This window comes from Hippopotamus amphibius, chromosome 9 (assembly GCF_030028045.1).
Source record: "Hippopotamus amphibius kiboko isolate mHipAmp2 chromosome 9, mHipAmp2.hap2, whole genome shotgun sequence".
Classification (NCBI taxonomy): domain Eukaryota; kingdom Metazoa; phylum Chordata; class Mammalia; order Artiodactyla; family Hippopotamidae; genus Hippopotamus; species Hippopotamus amphibius.
Window position 1 is genome coordinate 939,905 of NC_080194.1, and position 18,148 is coordinate 958,052.

Here is an 18,148-nt window from a genome sequence, read left to right on the forward strand (position 1 = left end):
CCCCCGTCTCCTGAGTCAAAGCTACTCATGACAAGCACACAGGGCGTGGTGAGTCTAAGTAGGATTTTATGTACACGGACACTCAGTTATAGATAAGGCGCTTTCTAGGATACACATGCCTTCCCTGAAACTACTTGGTTTCAGGCTGCTTGTCTCCAGCTTCAAGCTTGAGACTCTCAGGGGGCTGGCGGTAGGCAGGGAAAGCCTCCCACGGGCTGTTCAGATCAAACTTGCGGAACTCTTGGGCCAGCTCCACCGGCTCAGCCACCACCCGCTTCACCTCATCGTCATAGCGTAACTGCAGAAGGAAAAGGCAGGCCTGAGCACTGAAGAAGGCCCTGTTACTGCCACTAAAGGCCAGCTTCCCCAAGCCTTCCTCAGCCCCTTACTTCTCTGTCCTTGACTCCTGCCCCAGCCTCATCTGCGTCACCCGCCAGGTCACAACCCAACCACAGTCCGAAATGGCCTCCACCTCATGCTCTGCTGTCAGCCCAGGCAGGCCTCCCCGCCCACCAGCCCCACGTCCTGAGCTCCGAGCTCCTTTTCCACCAGAACTGACTGTGCTCACCCATCCACACACTTTTTTTTTTTTTTTCCTTTTTGCCACACTGTGTGGCTTGCGGGATCTTAGTTCCCCAACCAGGGATTGAACCCGGGCCCACAGCAGTGAAAAAGCGGAGTCCTAACCATTGGACCACCAGGGAATTCCCTCCACACACTCTTATAAGTTGATGGTAAGCATCTGCCCAGGACAAGAGAGCAAGTCAGTGGCTGAAAAGGCTAAACCTAAGCTGGCAAGCACTCACGTTCAGACCCTGTGGCCTCGGCACCATCACTGCCAAGATGCAAGGCAGTAAACCTGGCATGGCTTTTCTGGTTATTGGAAGGTCAGCTGGATAAGGTAAGGACAGTCAGGTGCTGGGAAAGGGACCATGCTAACCCTAAGAAAATAGCAGCATGCTGCAGTGGTAAAGCAAAGCACTGAAATTCATTATAAGGCTCTTGGAGGCAAATGTTACTGGTCTTGCCTCTGGCCATTCTCAAGGGCTGAACATTCAGTGTCCTGCCTTCCCAGAGATTCAGGGCAGGGTAAAAAGATGCTCCACTTTAAGATTTTGGTGACAAACTGTCCTCACGTCTGCCCTGGTCATTAAAATGACCGTTAAAATAAAGGCTACCATCAATTGAGCATTTACAATACACCAGCTTTAAACATACGTCAATTAGTTTACTGCAAATCTATTACTGTTAAGTACTATTACTGTTCCCATTTTGCAGATGAGAAAACTGTGTCAGAGTGGAGCCAACATGGAATCCAGTACCGATGCTCTTAAGCCACCACAACCCACTGGCCGTCATTCCTGCCCAGGACCCCTACCAGTCCCTCCCTCCCCAGACTGCTGCCCAGATCCAAGGCTCCTACCTCAACATAGCCAGACAGGGGGAAATCTTTCCGGAAAGGATGTCCCTCAAAACCATAGTCTGTTAAGATCCTTCTTAGGTCAGGGTGGTTAGCAAAGAAGACTCCAAACATGTCCCAGATCTAGAAAAAAGAGGCACTCAGGCAAGCAGCCATCACAGCCAACACAGGTGAGGGGCTGCACTGCACCCACTAACTTCAATCAGTTCTGCAACTCTGGCCCAGAGGCAGGGTCCACCAGGTCAGGTAACTCACCTCCCTCTCATACCAGCTGGCTGCCTTGTACACAGACACAGAAGACTCCACGGGCGTCAGCTCATCCGTATAGGTCTTCACACGGATCCGGGCGTTGAAGCGCAGGGAGAGCAGGTTGTAAACAATCTAGGGAGAGCGGAGGGAGCTGGAGGGCTGGGATGACCACAGGCGGAGGGGTCAGGGACAGCAGTCCCCGAGGGGGAGCTGAGGGATACAGGCTGGGCTCAAGTTCCACCCTGTGAATCGGACTTCTGTCCTGAAGCTCAAAACCTCAAGCGGCTCATATACTTACTACTACTTCCGAAGGCCTAAGCCACGCTGTAGCTCAGCCTGGCTGCACGCTTGTCTTTGCTCACACTGTGGATGTCTCCAACCCGCCCTCCCGCACCCGGCTAACTCCTGGCCCCCTAGTTACCCATCAAGATTCAGCACAAACCTTCTCTCTTCATAAAATCCCCCTAGACAGGGCTCAGTGCCCCTCCTGTGTTACTATAACATCCCATGAGTTATGTTACTACAGTAAACTGCTTCATGCGTCCTTCTTCCTCACTAGAGTGTGGGGGACTCCTGGAGGACAGGTACCGGGGGTTATTTCCCTCTCAATCCCAGGATCTGGCAAAAAGTAGATGACCAGTAAATAACAACAGCTAATTGCATTGAGAACATACTGTGTGCTAGCAATCCACCTGCACGATCTCATTTAATCCCCACAACCACGCTATCAGATAGAGTGGTTTTATGCTTTTTTTATACTTATTTTCTATATAAGAAAACAAACGCTCAGAAAAATCAAACAAAATGTTGACGTCACAGACTATTAATGACAAAGCTAGAATTCAAGCTCAAGGTCTGCCTGATTCCGAGGCCCTGATTAACTGCTGTGTTGTACTGTTTGACCTGAACTGAAACTAAGCTATGGTTCCCATAGGTAGCTATCACCCTAAAACTGTTCTGTGCTCTTTCCCTCCTTTACTCTCCACACCTCAAATCTCCTGACTGACCTCAAAACGGTTCTGCCGGGTAGGGATGTCCACCGCTGTCAGGTCAGCCAAGGATTTGAATTGCGCGTTGATGTGATCCCTGAGGAAAGTCAGCACTGGGATGACTCCATCAGGATGGATACAGATCTCCAACTCATCGAAGCAGGACACCTGCAGACATGGAACAGGAGGGGTAAGGGAACAAAGTTCCAGAGGGAGCAGCTAATTTCAGCTGGAGTCTCCTGGTTTAAGGCAGAGAAAGAAGACCAAGTTGGGAGGGAGGAGTCTGTGGTTTGATTCCAGGCTGCCCACTCCCACACGCCCTCAGTACATGGTTCTTTCACTGTTTTGTTTTGTTAAATTTTATTTTTTGGCTGCGCTGCACGGCATGTGGGATCTTAATTCCTCAACCAGGGATGGAAAGCGTGGAGTCTCAACCACTGGACCGACAGGGAAGTCTCAAAATGGTTCTTTCTTGACCCAAACAACAGTGGTGACTATTACCTGAACCTGTTGGACGTACTTGGGGAGGATTTCAGCCACATACTCTCCAAAAGCTGAGAGTTGCTTGTGGGCCACATCATTCCGTGGTCTGACAGTGGCTGGAAGGAGAAGGCACATTTAAGAAAGGCGAGTAGAAGGCAGCACCAACCCCTGCATTCAGTCTCTTGAGCTTGTAAGGGGTGCTGTCTCCCAGTCAGGACTCCCTACAGAACCTTGAGAAAAGTGAAGGTGGACGTGTCCTCTTCCAGAGAACAGGAAGTGATGAAAACTTAGGGAAAATGCCACCAATGCAGTCCACCAAGACTCACCTTATTACTGGAGCTGGGGTGTTTGCCTCTTCTCAAAACTACCCCATGGTTCTTCCTTCACAATGCCTGCATTTCTGCTAACGCAGCATGTGTCTCAGATCTCTTACCACACTAGGAGCTCTTTAAGTGTGAGAAGCAGAACTTTTGTTTCTCTGCATCTCCTTAACATCTGGCTCATAATAGGTTCTCAAGCTGAGAGGTTCAGGGCTGAAGAGCCATCACAGATTATGCAGTTGAAAGCTTTTTCGTTTTGCTTTGTTTTTGCACAGATGGGGAAACTGTGGCCTAGAAAGGGGGAAATGTCAGGCCTCCTGACTGCCAGCTGGCTTACACTGACTGTAACTTATCTCCGTACACTCACTCGTGCAACACTAAATCACTGAGCAACCACACGTCACAAGCTGCAGAGGAACGGTTCGTTTTCTCCTGCCTTTGGCAGCAGGCCGTCCTTTACTCGTGTCCCTTACTAGTGCTGCGATCCCGGGCAAGTCACCCCTGCCTGTTTCCTGCTCCACAGCAGAAGAACGCAACACTACCCACCGCACGAGACTGCTGGGAGCGCTACGATCAGTCACCAATCGCATGGCCAGGTGCCAGGCACACAGCACCCAGTTACCGGGAGCTACTGGTATAACCGCGCTCAGAGGCCTAAAGTTCGTTTCCTGCTTTTGAAGAGCTGGCAGTTTAGTCAGAGAAAAAGGGAACCGTGGAAATGGCCGTAGCAGAGAGGCCTAGGGCGCAGGGAGGGCCCGATGCTGCCTGCAGAGCGAGGACCACTGCAGTCAGCTCTGAGCACAAGCGGGGACCCGCCAGGAGCCCGCAGAGGAGGGCGGCGCAGGACGCGGGCAAACACCTGGCAGAGGGAAGCCACGGGGCCCAGGAAGGGCCGGACCCGCACATACTCACGGCGCGCGTCGGCCGCAGCGCTCTCCCTCCTCACCGGCAGCGCCCGCGCCCAGGGCCTCGCCGCCGCTGCGGGGGAAGACAGAGACGCCGAAGCGCGCGGTGAGGCCCGAGGGGCTCCCCGCGCTGAGCGCGTCGCCGCCCCTGCCCCGGGCCTCAGCCGGCGGCCCACTGCTCACCTCTGGCCAGCGCCGCGGACCCCGCGAGCCCCCGCCAACAGCCCCTGGCCGCCGCCGCCGCCGCCGCCATGCTCCCCGGACGCACACCGGGCGGCCGAGGCCAGACCCACAGGACACGGAGGCCCAAGGGCACGGACCGGAAGCGGAAGTGTGCGTCAGATCTTCTTCCGGGCGGGCGCGGGGCCGGAAGCAGAGGTTCCGGGTTCCGGGCTTCGGAATGAAAGGAGGGAGGGCAGGTGAGAGAGCGCAGCCCGCAGGTGGGGAAACCGTGAGGCGAGCGTGGCCCTAGTTTGGTGTGACAGAAGCTGGAGAGAAGGCAAGGATCCTAAAGAACCAGGCGGGTGAGAGGAGAAGAGGGAGCGAGAGGTCTGGGTTCCACATTCCACACCCCTCCCCCGCTCCTCGGGCTAAGCTTTTGATGAAGGCCGGCGGGCGGGGCGAGGGGGAGGGGGAGAGAAGAACGGTTTCCCTGGCGACCGTTTCCCAGGCGACTCCAGGTGGAGCGGGACGCTGCGCGTGGCGACGGGCCTCCTCGGGCCCGAGCCGGGGACGGCTGGGCTCCGTCCCGAGGCGTGAGACGAACACTTGGGAGTCGTTAGGGCGAGCGGGGACGTGCCGGGCAGAGGCTCGGGGCAGAGCAGGTGTGGGGCTGAGGGATGTTCCAGGCCAAACCTCGTACTGTAAAGTCTGGATTCCCTGCGCGGGGGAAGAGGGGCCTGGCCACGAGGACGTGGGGGTCTTTCTGTCGGGTTCTGCTGCCCCGAGCCTCACAAGTGTTATGCCCAGTAGTTCTTTGGTTAGTAAGGCTTTTGGCAGGCTTTTGAAATCATAGGCTTGCTCCAGTCCCTTGCTTTCATGTGTTGAGCTAAATCTAAGCCTTTTGTTACATCATGAAAAGGAGTATTCCGTGTCTTCTCAGGGAAGCACCCAGGGTAGGGAATTTTGATTTCATTAGGAATGTGATGTCACTGCAAGAGAATGAGCCCAGCTTTGCTTGAAGGAGGACATCAGAGATGTCATTAACAGGGCCAGGACTAAGGCTTCTCTGCGCCGACTGTGCCCTCACTCTTCCCTTCTCCCTCCCAGGACAGTTGGATTTATAGACTGTGGCTGTGGACTCCTTACGTTACTCAGGGTGTGTTGTTTTGCAGACAGCGGGCAGAGAGAGCAGTTGGCTACTACCATGGAATCACCAGAGGAGCCTGGAGCGTCCATGGACGAGAACTACTTTGTGAACTACACTTTCAAAGATAGGTCGCACTCAGGCCGTGTGGCTCAGGGCATCATGAAACTGTGTCTGGAGGAAGAGCTCTTCGCTGATGTCACCATTTCCGTGGAAGGCCGGGAGTTTCAGCTCCACCGATTGGTCCTGTCAGCTCAGAGCTGCTTCTTCAGGTCCATGTTCACTTCCAACCTGAAGGAGGCCCACAACCGGGTGATTGTGCTGCAGGATGTCAGCGAGTCTGTTTTCCAGCTCCTGGTTGATTATATCTACCATGGGACTGTGAAGCTTCGAGCTGAGGAGCTGCAGGAAATTTATGAGGTGTCAGACATGTATCAGCTGACGTCTCTCTTTGAGGAGTGTTCTCGGTTTTTGGCCCGCACAGTGCAGGTGGGCAACTGCCTTCAGGTGATGTGGCTGGCAGATCGACACAGTGATCCTGAGCTCTACACCGCTGCGAAGCACTGTGCCAAGGCCCACCTGGCCCAGCTGCAGAGCACAGAGGAGTTTCTCCACTTGCCCCACCATCTCCTCACTGATATCATCTCGGGTACGTCGAGGCAGGGGGGTCCTCATCCCCAGCGACACGGGTATGATGCTCAGTGAATGTTCTAGTTTAGGAGAAGGGCACCCGCAGGCTTCCTGGTGTTAGTTTACGTTATTATTCTTTTTTTTTAACAATTTTTATAAATTTATTTATTTATTGGATTTATTTTTTTATTGGCTGTGTTGGGTCTTCGTTGCTGCACACGGGCTTTCTCTAGTTGCTGCGAGCAGGGGCTACTCTTCACTGTGGTGCGCGGGCTCTAGGCACGTGGGCTTCAGTAGTTGTGGCTCATGGGCTCTCAAGCACAGGCTCAATAGTTGTGCACGGGCTTAGTTGCTCTGCGGCATGTGGTATCTTCTTGGGGCAGGACTCGAACCCGTGTCCTCTGCATTGGCAGCCGGATTCTTAACCACTGCGCCACCTAGGAAGTCCCAACGTTATCATTCTTGATAAGAATTTAGATACTTTCTGAGAGAGACTGAGTTGAGATTTAGTAGCTGATGTCAGAGACAGAATCCCTTCCTGAGGAAGATGCCAGGAAAATAAAGCAGCACTTCACAGTATATACAAAAATCGAATTAAAAAAAAAAAATGCAGTACTTAGCCACAAAAGGTAGTGTGGAGCTATCTGCATTTATATTTTAATCTCTCTTGTGCATAAGTGTTCTCATCCATTCTGTACTTTGCATGTATTTGTGGGACTTGTTACCTAAGTAAATTGACAGTGAGGCACGATGCCTACATAAGAAGCTTCTCAAGTGACTGGCCAGCTTTTAGGTAACACTCCTGACTCTGCAGGTGTGAGCTCTGTAGCCTAGTAGATTGCTCCCGTGACAAATAGGAGAATATGAAATCATCCATTTTGGTTAATGAAACAAGGCACTTTTGGGGAATTCCCTGGTGGTCCAGTGGTTAGGACTCCGTGCGTCCACTGCAGGGGGCATGATCCTTGGTTGGGGAACTGAGATCCTGCGTGCCCCGCGTGGCACGGCCGAAAAAAAAAGAAAAAGAAACAAGGCAATTTTATGTTAATTTCTCATACACATACATATACGTACATGGTGGTAGTCTACCAGAGAAGCTCACGTTTTTATTTTATTTTTTCATTTTTTAAAACCATAAATTTATTTATTTTTTATTTATTGGCTGCGTTGGGTCTTCGTTGCTGCACACGGGCTTTCTCTAGTTGCGGCGAGCGGGGGCTACTCTTCTTTGTGGTGCGCAGGCGTCTCATTGCAGTGGCTTCTCTCGTTGCAGGGCACGGGCTCTAGGTGCATGGACTTCAGTAGTTGTGGCTCGTGGGCTCAGTAGTTGTGGCTCATGGGCCCTAGAGCACAGGCTCAGTAGTTGTGGTGCACGGGCTTGGTTGCTCCTCGGCATGTGGGATCTTCCCAGAGTAGAGCTGGAACCCGTGTCCCCTGTATTGGCAGGTGGATTCTTAACCCCTGCGCCACCAGGGAAACCCGAGGTTCACATTTTGAAAGCCACTGGTTCTAAATTTCCCTTTTGGATTGTCAGATTGCCACTGACCATACCTTTCTACTGTCTCTTGCAGATGGAGTTCCATGTTCCCAGAACCCAACAGAGGCAATAGAAGCTTGGGTCAATTTTAATAAAGAAGAACGAGAGGCTTTTTCAGAGTCACTCAGGACTAGCTTGAAGGTAAGGCAGGTTTCTTTAGGGTTGGGACACCATAATGTCCATGCATTCCAGCCATCTGTTGGCCTGGCCTCTGTGGTGGCTGGTAAGTCAGTCTTTGGCTTAACATTGGTAAGAGCTGGGGAGGAGGATGTGTGCGTGAGCCCAGAAACCACCAGCCTCTGGGCTCCAGAGCTTCCTGAGAGGAGTGCTGTCATCACCGCGTTCATCACCGTAAGCACCAGCTCATGGTCATTATAAAAAGGCTGGAAGAACGGGTGTAACAGGTTCTCGGTCCCGCGTAAGAGGCCTGAAAGAACGTGATTAGAGGAGAAGCAGGATGCCACACAGTAACTAGACGGGAGTGGGTTAGACAAGATACAGGTGTGTGGTCCAGGACCTCAAGGGTATGCGTCTTAGCGGAGCCTTAGCCTAGAACTGACAGATAACCACTTATAACTTTAATTTCACCAATAGGAAATTGGGGAGAATGTACACATTTACCTGATCGGGAAAGAGTCATCTCGTACCCACTCGTTGGCTTTGTCCTTACATTGTGCGGAAGATGACTCCATCAGTGTAAGTGGCCAAAACAGCTTGTGCCACCAGATCACTGCAGCCTGCAAGCATGGTGGAGACCTGTACGTGGTGGGAGGGTCCATCCCACGGCGCATGTGGAAGTGCAACAATGCCACCGTGGACTGGGAGTGGTGTGCACCTTTGCCCCGAGACCGACTCCAGCACACCCTGGTGTCTGTGCCCGGGAAAGATGCCATATATTCACTGGGTGGCAAGACACTGCAGGATACCCTCTCCAATGCAGTCATCTATTATCGGGTGGGTGATAACGTCTGGACTGAGACAACCCAGCTAGAGGTGGCTGTGTCAGGGGCCGCTGGTGCCCACCTCAACGGGATCATCTACTTGCTGGGGGGGGAGGAGAATGACCTGGACTTCTTTACCAAACCGTCCCGCCTCATCCAGTGCTTTGACACAGAGACGGACAGGTGCCACGTGAAACCGTACGTGCTGCCCTTCGCTGGCCGCATGCACGCAGCTGTGCACAAGGACCTGGTGTTCGTCGTGGCTGAGGGGGGCTCCCTGGTGTGCTACAACCCCCTGCTGGACAGCTTCACCCGGCTCTGCCTTCCCGAGGTCTGGAGCGCTGCCCCATCCCTCTGGAAGATCGCCAGCTGTAACGGGAGCATCTATGTTTTTCGGGACCGATATAAAAAGGGGGACGCCAACACCTACAAGCTTGACCCTGCCACTTCGGCCGTAACGGTCACCAGAGGCGTCAAGGTGCTGCTCACCAACCTGCAGTTTGTGTTGGCCTGAGGCTGTCCGGGGAAGAGCAGCCGACTCCTGCCCTCCCTTCCTCTAGCCCTTACCCACCCAAACTCGAAGTCCCCGAGGCCCCCATTCGGGGCGCATGCTATCTTTTGGCACATGTTAGAGAGGCAGTGCCTCCGCCCTTCCTTGAGCTCGTAAGGGTGTTCCGTCTGGGGCTGTTTGGACTGCTGCTGCTCAGCCGGCTGCTCGAACCGAGAGTAGGCCCGCCTGTTCCCCATCCCCACGTAATCCTGTGCCTCACTGCAGACCACTTAGAGCAAGCCTCCTCTCCACCCTCTGGCACAGCCTCCCCTCCTTACCTGGTCAGTGTTAAATGCAAGCACCCCGGATCCCAGGACAGAAGGAAAGATCCCCCGTCTTCCTTTTTTTCTGTAGCCTGCAAAGTGGCTCGTTGCTCATTTTTCCACAAAGAATTAGGTGTTAGAGTTCTCCTTCAGACTGGTTGGGAGAATGGACTAAGCTGAAGGTGTCCTTCACCAGCAAGAGTCTACCCTAGAATTCAGGACATTCTGTTGTTTCTCATCTGTCTGTCAGAAAAATGTATACTTTGGTTTATTTTTGGCTTATTCCAAGGAGTAAGCCAGAAAGAAGTAGAAAGGATTATTTCTGATTAATAGCAGAAACGTTTTTCAAACTCAAACATGTAAGGTCTCTACTCTTTTAAAAGCTCTATAAGCTAAGTCAAGAGCTAGGAACTGTTCATACAAATAAAAGTTTTTGAATGGAGATGTGTGTCTGTTTTGAATTCTGAAGGGGTGACTTCGTAAGGGCAACTAATTATATACCCCCAGTCTCTAAGTCAGCTCCAGTACCGAGGGAACCTCATACTTCCTTTTCCACGTACGGATGACAGCTCCGAGAGCGGGGAGAGCCCCAAGGGGCCAGTGACTTAGGATTGTGACGGTGCCAGAGAGCAGAGCTGAGTGCTTCTCTTCTCTCTTCCTGGTGCGGAACACCTTTCAGTCACGGGCCAGGTGTCATCAGGCGCAGGCACAGCATCAGGTGCACGACAGACTTCTTTGCCCTTTGAAAACAAATCCTCACCCCTGTCCCATACCCCCATGCCCTACCAACAGAAGCCACACGAACTCTTCCTAGCCACACAACAGTGTTATTTCAGGAAAATGAAACAAGACAAAAGGGAGCGAAATTAACCACTACTGAGCAGATTTCTATTATGTCAAGTTTGAGCTTAAGCCCCTTTGGTCCTGTGAAACGTCTTCATTCCGTAGCAAGCAGGGTTGTCTTGCGTTCTTTCTAATCCATGTACTTCACGTCTGTGATGTGTGATCAGCCTCATTCTTCGCCGCCCCTGCAGTGATCACTTTGTGGAAATCTTTGAGAACGTCCAGCTGGCCAGGTCTGATGTAGATGTGTGACCGGATCTTGGTGATGGCTCTTACGGCCTCCTCTGGAGTCCAGTTGTACACCTGAAGTGCAGAGTTGGGCAATCAGAGAAAGAAAAGGAGCAGGTGTTAAGGTGTCCTTGACCTAATAACAAGCGTAAAGGGCTCTCTGAATTTCATTTTTTTTAAATTCTACTTTGCGGGGAGTTAAAAGACATGCGCCACATATTATAAGCGGGAGAGCACTTTAACCCCTTCAGTCAAAGTCCCACAGTTCTATGCAACAGGCTGGAGGATGCGGGGAGGGGCATAAGTCAGTCTTTCCACCTAATTCTTGTTCTGCCAAACCCTGTAAATAGGTTTAACACATGAAAGTGAGATCCTAAATTCAGGCGGGCCTAGGCCTACTAGATGTCCCCTCTGAGCTAGGCTGTTAGTTACAAGACTTTCCTGGAAAGAGTACACAGTCGATGTTTTTATGCAACTTGTCGCCATAAAAGAGTAAGAGTACTTTTAAAATTGAACTAGGAGGCTCATCTTTGTGTCCTCAGGATACTCATTGGTTTAGAACTCAATAGAACCAAGAAAGTATAGATTTTTAGCCTGCTGGTTCAATTCTCACTTAGCCCAAAATATCTCCTGACACCCACTTTCCAGCAAAACAGAGTCCTAATGACCAAAGCTCTAGTATTGTTAAATCATATATTCACCAGTTCAGATGAACACAAGGCCAGGCTGTTTATCTTTACATTTCCTTTTTCCTTAAACTATCTATATTACTTAGTAAATGCTCTGCAGGTAACAAAAACGAGCCAGGGGTGTATAACAGGAAACAATGGACTAGAGAGTACTGGCTTCTAAATGTTTTTAAAGGCGGTCCACCTGCCAATCACAACAAATTGATAGGCAAAATTCTTTTGGAGCCACTGTTTCTAGAAATTAATGTCCAGAACTGTACTCTGAAACACTTAAAGAAATGTGAGTCCTCTAGAGCTGGGAGTGATCCGCACGATTATCTACAGAACTAGAATTCCTGACATGCTGTTTACAACAAGTGTTTCTAGCCTTTTGCTGGTATTAACACCCTCTGCAACTCAGAGTGCCTGCTCTGAGTCAGTGCTTGACATACTTTCTCATTCAAGCTTCATAACACACTTGAGAGGGGAAGCCACTTTTGCCTAAGGTCACGTGGCTGGCCGGTGGCAAAGCCAGAGGTCAGCCTGTCCGCAAAGCTGAGGTGGTTTCCACCTCCCAACAGCCTGAAACTGGGGACACGGCTCCTAGCAAGGCCCGCCAGTAGACTGGAGGTCTGCTATAAAGGGGAGCAGTCCAGAAAGACCTTTCCTACCTGAATCAGATACGCAGCCACCATGGTGGCACTTCTGGAACGCCCAGCCTTGCAATGCACGTAGACAGACTGGCCTAGTGACTGGTACTTGAGAGCAAACTGGACTCCTTTCTGGAGGTTAGCCAAGGTTGGGACTCCAGTCATGTCTATCGTGCTGAGCCGCAGCTGCTCAACTCCTACTTTCTTCCACTCCTGGAACCAGGCCCACCAGCATAGAAAAGAAAATGAAAAAAGCCTGATGTGAGTGGTAGGAAAATAGGCTCCAAGAGGCAGCAAAACATCAAGGAAGCTTCACGGTTAACCACGATGTGAATGTACTGTCTACTATTTGCCTAAAAAGAAACTTCTTTCAAAACTGTCTTTAAAATGTCTGACCTGCATGTGCTACCGAGTTAGAATTATGTCCAAAATTCAAAGTGTTCTTAAAGTACCGTATGGATATTTGAATCTTCAGCTACAAAATACGAGCTGTATAAAATTCACCTACAAAAGTTGTGACTGTTTTTGCATGATCTTGGCACCTGTGCAGTGATCCAGCTGCAGGGGTGGACTACTACATTTTGCAAGAGCTTTCTGTTTCTCTACCCATAAGTCTCTTCTTCACCACCTTTTTTGAGCGGGTATGTGGTGGAAAATAAAGTTATGTTAAAATTAAAATAATGCACCTGCTTTTGTTAGTGCAATGTTATCACTTGGAAGAAACGAATAAACAGGAGAAATAAGGCCTCTGGCAAACTGGGCAACTGTTTTATTTTGTCTTAAGACTTCAGGTAGGCTTCAGCTATTTTTTTTTCTTTAAATATTTATTCATTATTTTTGGCTGTGTTGGATATTTGTTGCTGCTCAAAGGCTTCCTCTAGGTGTGGAGACCGGGGGCTACTCTTCCCTGTGGTGCGGTGGCTTCCCTTGTTGCGGAGCACGGGCTCTAGGCACGTGGGCTCAGTAGTTGTGACGCACAGGCTCAGTAGTTGTGGCACACAGGCTTAGTGCTCCGAGGCATGTGGGATCTTCCCAGACCAGGGATGGAACCCGTGTCCCCTACACTGGCAGGTGGATTCTTACCCACTGCGCTACCAAGGAAGCCCTAGGCTCCAGCTATTCTTGTTACTAATCTCTTTAGCAAACCAGAGACTTATGACTCCAAATGAAATCAGTATTTTATACAGCTCATGAAATTAACAAAAAAACAGCAAAATCTGGCAGCGTATGGCTTCTACATCTCATACATCAGAAACACCTGGGGAACTTGCTAAATACTCAGATTCCTGGGCCTGCCCTAAATTTCCTGAGTCAGAATCTCCGGGGGTTGTGCCCAGGAATCTGCTATTGTAACAAGACTGTGAATTCTGGGGCATGTGAAAATGTGAGAAGCACTGCCCTGGAGGTTTCTTTTCTCTAGGCTAGTGGGATAAGATAGCTGCTTACGAATGTCAATGCCTCACACCCAGAGACAGAGCACTTTCTGTGACTCCTTTTGCTCCACAGGACCGACCACATTAAGGAACATTTACCATTTTGGCTAATAACTCCTGAGGTCTTGTGGCAAAATCCTGTGGGAAATCCAAAACACTGTTACCCATTCTTTAAAAATGTATGCCATCACTGATCAACATATGTTAAATGTGTCACAGTATTTTTAAGATTTCTAAAAAATCTATGGTTGAAATAACCGCATGTTCATCAGGCTCTATCAGTACAGTAAACAAGAAAGATAATTGTGCAGTGCCAATAGAAGTCAAACACTATAAAGACAGGGCAACATCTAATAACCACTGTGAAGAGTTCCACAAGCAAGCATTCACATCTGATGAAAATTATGTTTCGGGCCTGAACTTTATTTATGACAGTGCTTTGGAGTTCCACTATCATCTCTAACATATGAATTAAATTCCCTCCAATCAAAACCACATGAACCCAGGACTTGCCTGGTGGTCCAGTGGTTAAGACTCCGTGCTTCCAACACAGGGCTCCCAGGTTCGGTCCCTGGTCAGGGAACTAGATCCTGCCTGCAGGAACTAAAGGAGCCCGTGTACCGCCACTAAAGAGATCCTGCATGCTGCAAGGAAGATCCTGCGTGCCACAATGAAAACCCAGCGCAGCCAAACAAGTAAATATTTACAAAACGCAGATGAACCCGAGGCAGTGTTTCCAATGGGTTGTTTCATGATAAATTTACCGGGGACTGGGCATAGGTTTTCTTTTTACCGCTTACAGGGCCTTCATCTTAAATACCTAACAGAGGCCGAGCCATACTTAGTGCTCAGCAAGTGCCGAAGGGAGGAACGCAAGCCACAGAGAGGCTGCCTTTGAGTTCCCGACATCAAGGATGCAAGCGTGCGGGCTCCCCTGGCGGCCCAGCGGTTACGACTCCGCCTTCCAGTGCAGGGGGTGTGAGTTCGATCCCCGGTCGGGCAGCTAAGACCCCCACATGCCTCCGGGCGAAAATAACCCACAACGTAAACCAGAAGCAACACTGTAACAAATCCAATAAAGACTTTAGAAACGGTCCACCTCAAAAAATAACATAAAAGAAAGCAAGTGTGCACAAAGGGATAACCCAAGTTTGTCACCCCCCTCGTAGAGGCCTCCCCCACCAGCCGCTACGTCGCGATCCGTCTCAGCCACCGCCAAGGACACTCGCGGGGCCAGACGCCCCCCCCGGAGGCGGCAGAGGAACGCGCGGGGCCGGGGGCGCTCACCTGCGCGGAGTTGCACAGGAACCGCGTCTCGTACTCCTCGTTCATGGTGATCACGCCGCGCACGTTCTCGTCCTGCACCAGCTGCCGAGGCACAGGGGGCTCAGCAGGGGCCGCCGGGGCCCGGGCGGCGCTCCCGGACCCCGACCCCGGACCCCCGGCGCTCCCGGACCCCCGACCCCCGGTCCCGGCGCCCTCGCCCCCCGGATCCCTGGCCCCGCGGCCCCCGGACCCCCCGGATCCCCGGCCCCCGGCCCCCCGACCCCCCGGCCCCCGGCCCCCCGACCCCGGCCCCCGGCGCGGCTCACCCGGCGCGTCATGCTGCGCAGCGGCAGCGCGCCCAGCAGCACCGTGCGGTCGATGCGGTGGTACCAGTCGCGGCGCGCCGGGCCCGGCACCTTCCCGCGGAAGAGCGTGTACAGCAGCGTCGGGTAGAAGAGCGCGCGCGCCAGGCCGGCCTCCAGCAGCGCGCCGGCCGCCATCGCGCCCGCGCCGCGCGCCTCACCGCCGACCCGCGCGGCCCGGGGCTGGCGGGCGGCGGCCGCCGGGAGGGCCGCGCGGGCGCCGAGGGCTCGGGCCCGGCCCGCAGGCTCGGGGGGAGGAGCCGCCGGCCTCGGGGCTCCCCGGGCGGGAAGCCGCCACCCCGGCCGGCGCGGCGCGCGTCAGCGGCCTCGGGGCTGCGGGGGAGGCCGTGACCCCGGGGAGGGGGCCGTGAGCCCACCGAAGGGAGGACGTGACCGGGAAGGGAGCCCCCGCGGGCGGCCCGGGAGCGGAGCGCGGACGCGGCCCCGCGCCTGCAAGCGGAGAGCCTCGGTGGCGAGGGCCGCGCCCCGGACAGACGCGCCCCGGGGTCGCCCGGCCCTTCCTTCCCCGCCCGCCCGCCCGCCGCCTGCCGCCTGCCGCGCGATGCTGAGTGTGTGTGCGTGGAGCGACATCGGTGTTCCGGTGACGTCTGTGCTGTCTGTGAAAATGCACGAGCGTTAAACGCGTGATGACACGCTTAAGTGTAAAACCTACCGCCTGCAGAGAGGCAAGAGGAGACGTTGTGAGGCTGATTACTTATATTTAAATGGGATTCTGAAACGAGCATCTTGCACTTCCTAGAAAGGTTTCTCTCCTTGTAAGTAATACCTAGGCATAACAATTGGAAAATACAGGAAAGCAGAATTTAACCATCCATAATCCTACCACCTCGGATACATTTCTTTTTTCTTCCAGTCTTCTTTTCCATGTGTACTGTTGAAAACTTTTTATCACAGCTTTACTGAGATATAATTCACACACCATACAATTCACCCATTTAAAGTGTACAGTTCAGGGGCTTCCTAGGTGGCGCAGTGGTTAAGAATCCGCTTGCCAATGCAGGGGACACAGGTTTGATCCCTGCTCCAGGAAGATCCCACGTGCTCACGGGGCAACTAAGCCCGTGTGCCAAAAGAAATAAAGTGTACAGTTCAATGGTTTTTCGTGTATTTGCAGAGTTGTGCAACCATCACCACAATCAGTTTTAGAATATTTTCATTATCCTCCAAAGACACCCCATACTGATTAGTAGTGGTCACTCCCCATGTCCCCTCAACCCACCAGGCCCAGGTACCCATTAACTTACTTTCCGTTTCTATAGATTTGCCTGTGCTGGACATTTCAAATAAATGGAATCATATGATATGTGTCCGTTGTGTCTGGCTTCTTGCACGTAGCATAATGTTTACAAGATTCACCCATGACAGAGCATATATCAGTTCTGCATTTCTTTTTATTGCCAAATAATATTTCCTTGTGTGGATATACCACAATTCGTTTCTCCGTTTATCGGCTGATAGGCATCTGGGTTGTTCCCACTTTTTGGCTATTTTGAATAATGCCCCTGTGAACATTCATATACAAGTTTGTGTGTGGACTTATGTTTTCATTTTTTCTTGGATATCTATCTAAGAGTGGACGTTTTGGGTCATATGATAATGCTATGTGATTTATGTGTACCATTTAAAAAAAGCATTGGTGTCATGTCAATAAAGTTTGTATCACGATTTTTTTTTTCACTGAATATGCCATAAGCTCTTCTTATTTTTTGGCCACGCTGTGAGGTGCAGAGTCTTAACTACTGGACCACCAGGGAAATCCGCATAAGCACTTTGAATATTACTACATTGTCATCATTTATAATGAACCTAATTACTATTCCATAATGTGATCATTCTATTAGTAGACATCCAGGATATTTCCAAATTTTTATTATAAAACATTTCCAACATGAAATTTTTTAATATGTGTTCTATATTTAGAATTACTATATTAAGATAGGTTCCTACAAGTGGAATTACTGTGTCAAAAGATAGTTTAAAATTTTTGCTTTATGCAAAGTATATAACCTGAAAAGTTCCATCCTTACCCCCAAACCCACTCTTCAGAAATACAGATTTTTATATACATCTTTTCCCAACATTTTATGATGAACATTTCATAATAAAATAAAAAACTGAATAAACTGAACAGGGAAAATTGCCATCCAAACTCTACAATTAACTTTTTTTTTTGGCTGCACTGGGTCTTTGTTGCGGTGCTCACACTTTCGCTAGTTGCGGCAGGTGGGTGCACGGGCTTCTCATTGCGGGGGCTTCTCTTGTTGTGGAGCATGGGCTCTAGGCGCGTGAGCTTCAGTAGTTGCAGCACTTGGGCTCAGTAATTATGGCTTTCAGGCTCTAGAGCACAGGCTCAGTAGTTGTGGCGCACGGGCTTCGCTGCTCCGCGGCATATGGGGTCTCCCTGGAGCGGGGCTCACACCTGTGTTCCCTGCACTGGCGGGTGGATTCTCATGCACTGCACCACCAGGGAAGGCCTGTAATTAACGTTTTATTTGTTTTATCACATTCATCCACTAACCCGTCCTATTTTTGATACATTTAAAATATATGTTTATAAAAATTGACTCATCCTATATTTACTGTTCTGTAACCTGCTTTTTTCACTCAACATTCTCAGTGTTATACCATGTCAACACAGATAGATGTACATTTACTTCATTCTTTTCAAAGACTTACACAGTATGCCAATATATGGATTTGTATTCAATTAAACAGTACTTATGGAGAGTCCTCTATATTCCAGACAATATTCCAACAGATAGGATACGTCGGTGAACGATATCAATGAAGATTTTTGTCCTCTCCTGCCTTTCCTGTATGAGCTGTATTTCGGGGCAGCCAAATGCCTTGCGTCAATGAGGGCAACTTCTTTACAGCAGACTTCCTGTTAATAAGTATGGAGGAGATAATGAAATTAGGAACCAAGACTTTTTGCATTTCAGCCAATAAATGTGGAAGGAGTGACAGAAAGACAGCATTTTGCTATCCCTAGGGAAATAATTGACCCAGTCATTGGTCATCGATATATAACAGCGTTAGATAAGGCAGTGCTGGGAAGCTCTACCGCAGGGGGATCGGGCCGAG

At 50.9% G+C, this 18,148-nt stretch overlaps 3 protein-coding genes across 6 annotated transcripts; 1 reads left to right on the forward strand and 2 right to left on the reverse strand.

Annotated features, from left to right (window-relative positions):
* Positions 1-40: 40 nt before the first annotated feature.
* Positions 41-4,708, reverse strand: NDUFS3 (NADH:ubiquinone oxidoreductase core subunit S3). Its single transcript, XM_057748419.1, has 7 exons — positions 4,550-4,708; positions 4,374-4,439; positions 3,160-3,257; positions 2,677-2,826; positions 1,676-1,801; positions 1,424-1,543; positions 41-298 (listed from the first exon to the last, which is right to left on the reverse strand). The coding sequence occupies exons 1-7, from the start codon at positions 4,617-4,619 to the stop codon at positions 131-133; spliced, it is 798 nt and encodes a 265-aa protein (XP_057604402.1). The 5' UTR covers positions 4,620-4,708; the 3' UTR covers positions 41-130.
* A 22-nt stretch (positions 4,709-4,730) lies between these two features.
* Positions 4,731-10,035, forward strand: KBTBD4 (kelch repeat and BTB domain containing 4). Of its 3 annotated transcripts, none has more exons than XM_057748426.1 (4): positions 4,731-4,785; positions 5,701-6,321; positions 7,874-7,980; positions 8,434-10,035. In XM_057748426.1, the coding sequence occupies exons 1-4, from the start codon at positions 4,767-4,769 to the stop codon at positions 9,292-9,294; spliced, it is 1,608 nt and encodes a 535-aa protein (XP_057604409.1). In that variant the 5' UTR covers positions 4,731-4,766; the 3' UTR covers positions 9,295-10,035. The 3 variants fall into 3 exon arrangements, with proteins under 3 accessions (XP_057604409.1, XP_057604410.1, XP_057604408.1); XM_057748427.1 differs by having other exon boundaries at positions 4,751-4,890; XM_057748425.1 differs by having other exon boundaries at positions 4,755-4,806.
* A 368-nt stretch (positions 10,036-10,403) lies between these two features.
* On the reverse strand, positions 10,404-15,588 carry PTPMT1 (protein tyrosine phosphatase mitochondrial 1). Of its 2 annotated transcripts, XM_057748428.1 has the most exons (4): positions 15,008-15,588; positions 14,703-14,783; positions 12,004-12,195; positions 10,404-10,739 (listed from the first exon to the last, which is right to left on the reverse strand). In XM_057748428.1, the coding sequence occupies exons 1-4, from the start codon at positions 15,179-15,181 to the stop codon at positions 10,581-10,583; spliced, it is 606 nt and encodes a 201-aa protein (XP_057604411.1). In that variant the 5' UTR covers positions 15,182-15,588; the 3' UTR covers positions 10,404-10,580. The 2 variants fall into 2 exon arrangements, with proteins under 2 accessions (XP_057604411.1, XP_057604412.1); XM_057748429.1 differs by lacking the exon at positions 12,004-12,195.
* Between the last annotated feature and the right edge of the window lie 2,560 nt (positions 15,589-18,148).

Bases quoted from the DNA above. Each gene is read 5' to 3' on its own strand.
- NDUFS3 (XM_057748419.1), bottom strand. From the start codon at position 4,619: ATGGCGGCGGCGGCGGCGGCGGCCAGGGGCTGTTGGCGGGGGCTCGCG. The intron at 3,258-4,373 runs GTGAGTATGTGC...TTCTCCTTCCAG, and splicing joins CGCTGCGGCCGACGCGCGCC to CCACTGTCAGACCACGGAAT. The intron at 1,802-2,676 runs GTCAGTCAGGAG...CGCTCTCCCTAG, and splicing joins CCCGGCAGAACCGTTTTGAG to ATTGTTTACAACCTGCTCTC.
- PTPMT1 (XM_057748428.1), bottom strand. From the start codon at position 15,181: ATGGCGGCCGGCGCGCTGCTGGAGGCCGGCCTGGCGCGCGCGCTCTTC. The intron at 14,784-15,007 runs GTGAGCCGCGCC...GTGCCTCGGCAG, and splicing joins TGCGCAGCATGACGCGCCGG to CTGGTGCAGGACGAGAACGT. The intron at 12,196-14,702 runs GTGAGCGCCCCC...GCCTGGTTCCAG, and splicing joins TCCTGTGCAACTCCGCGCAG to GAGTGGAAGAAAGTAGGAGT.
- KBTBD4 (XM_057748425.1), top strand. From the start codon at position 4,767: ATGAAAGGAGGGAGGGCAGGTGAGAGAGCGCAGCCCGCAG. The intron at 6,322-7,873 runs GTACGTCGAGGC...TGTCTCTTGCAG, and splicing joins CCTCACTGATATCATCTCGG to ATGGAGTTCCATGTTCCCAG. The intron at 7,981-8,433 runs GTAAGGCAGGTT...TTTCACCAATAG, and splicing joins CACTCAGGACTAGCTTGAAG to GAAATTGGGGAGAATGTACA.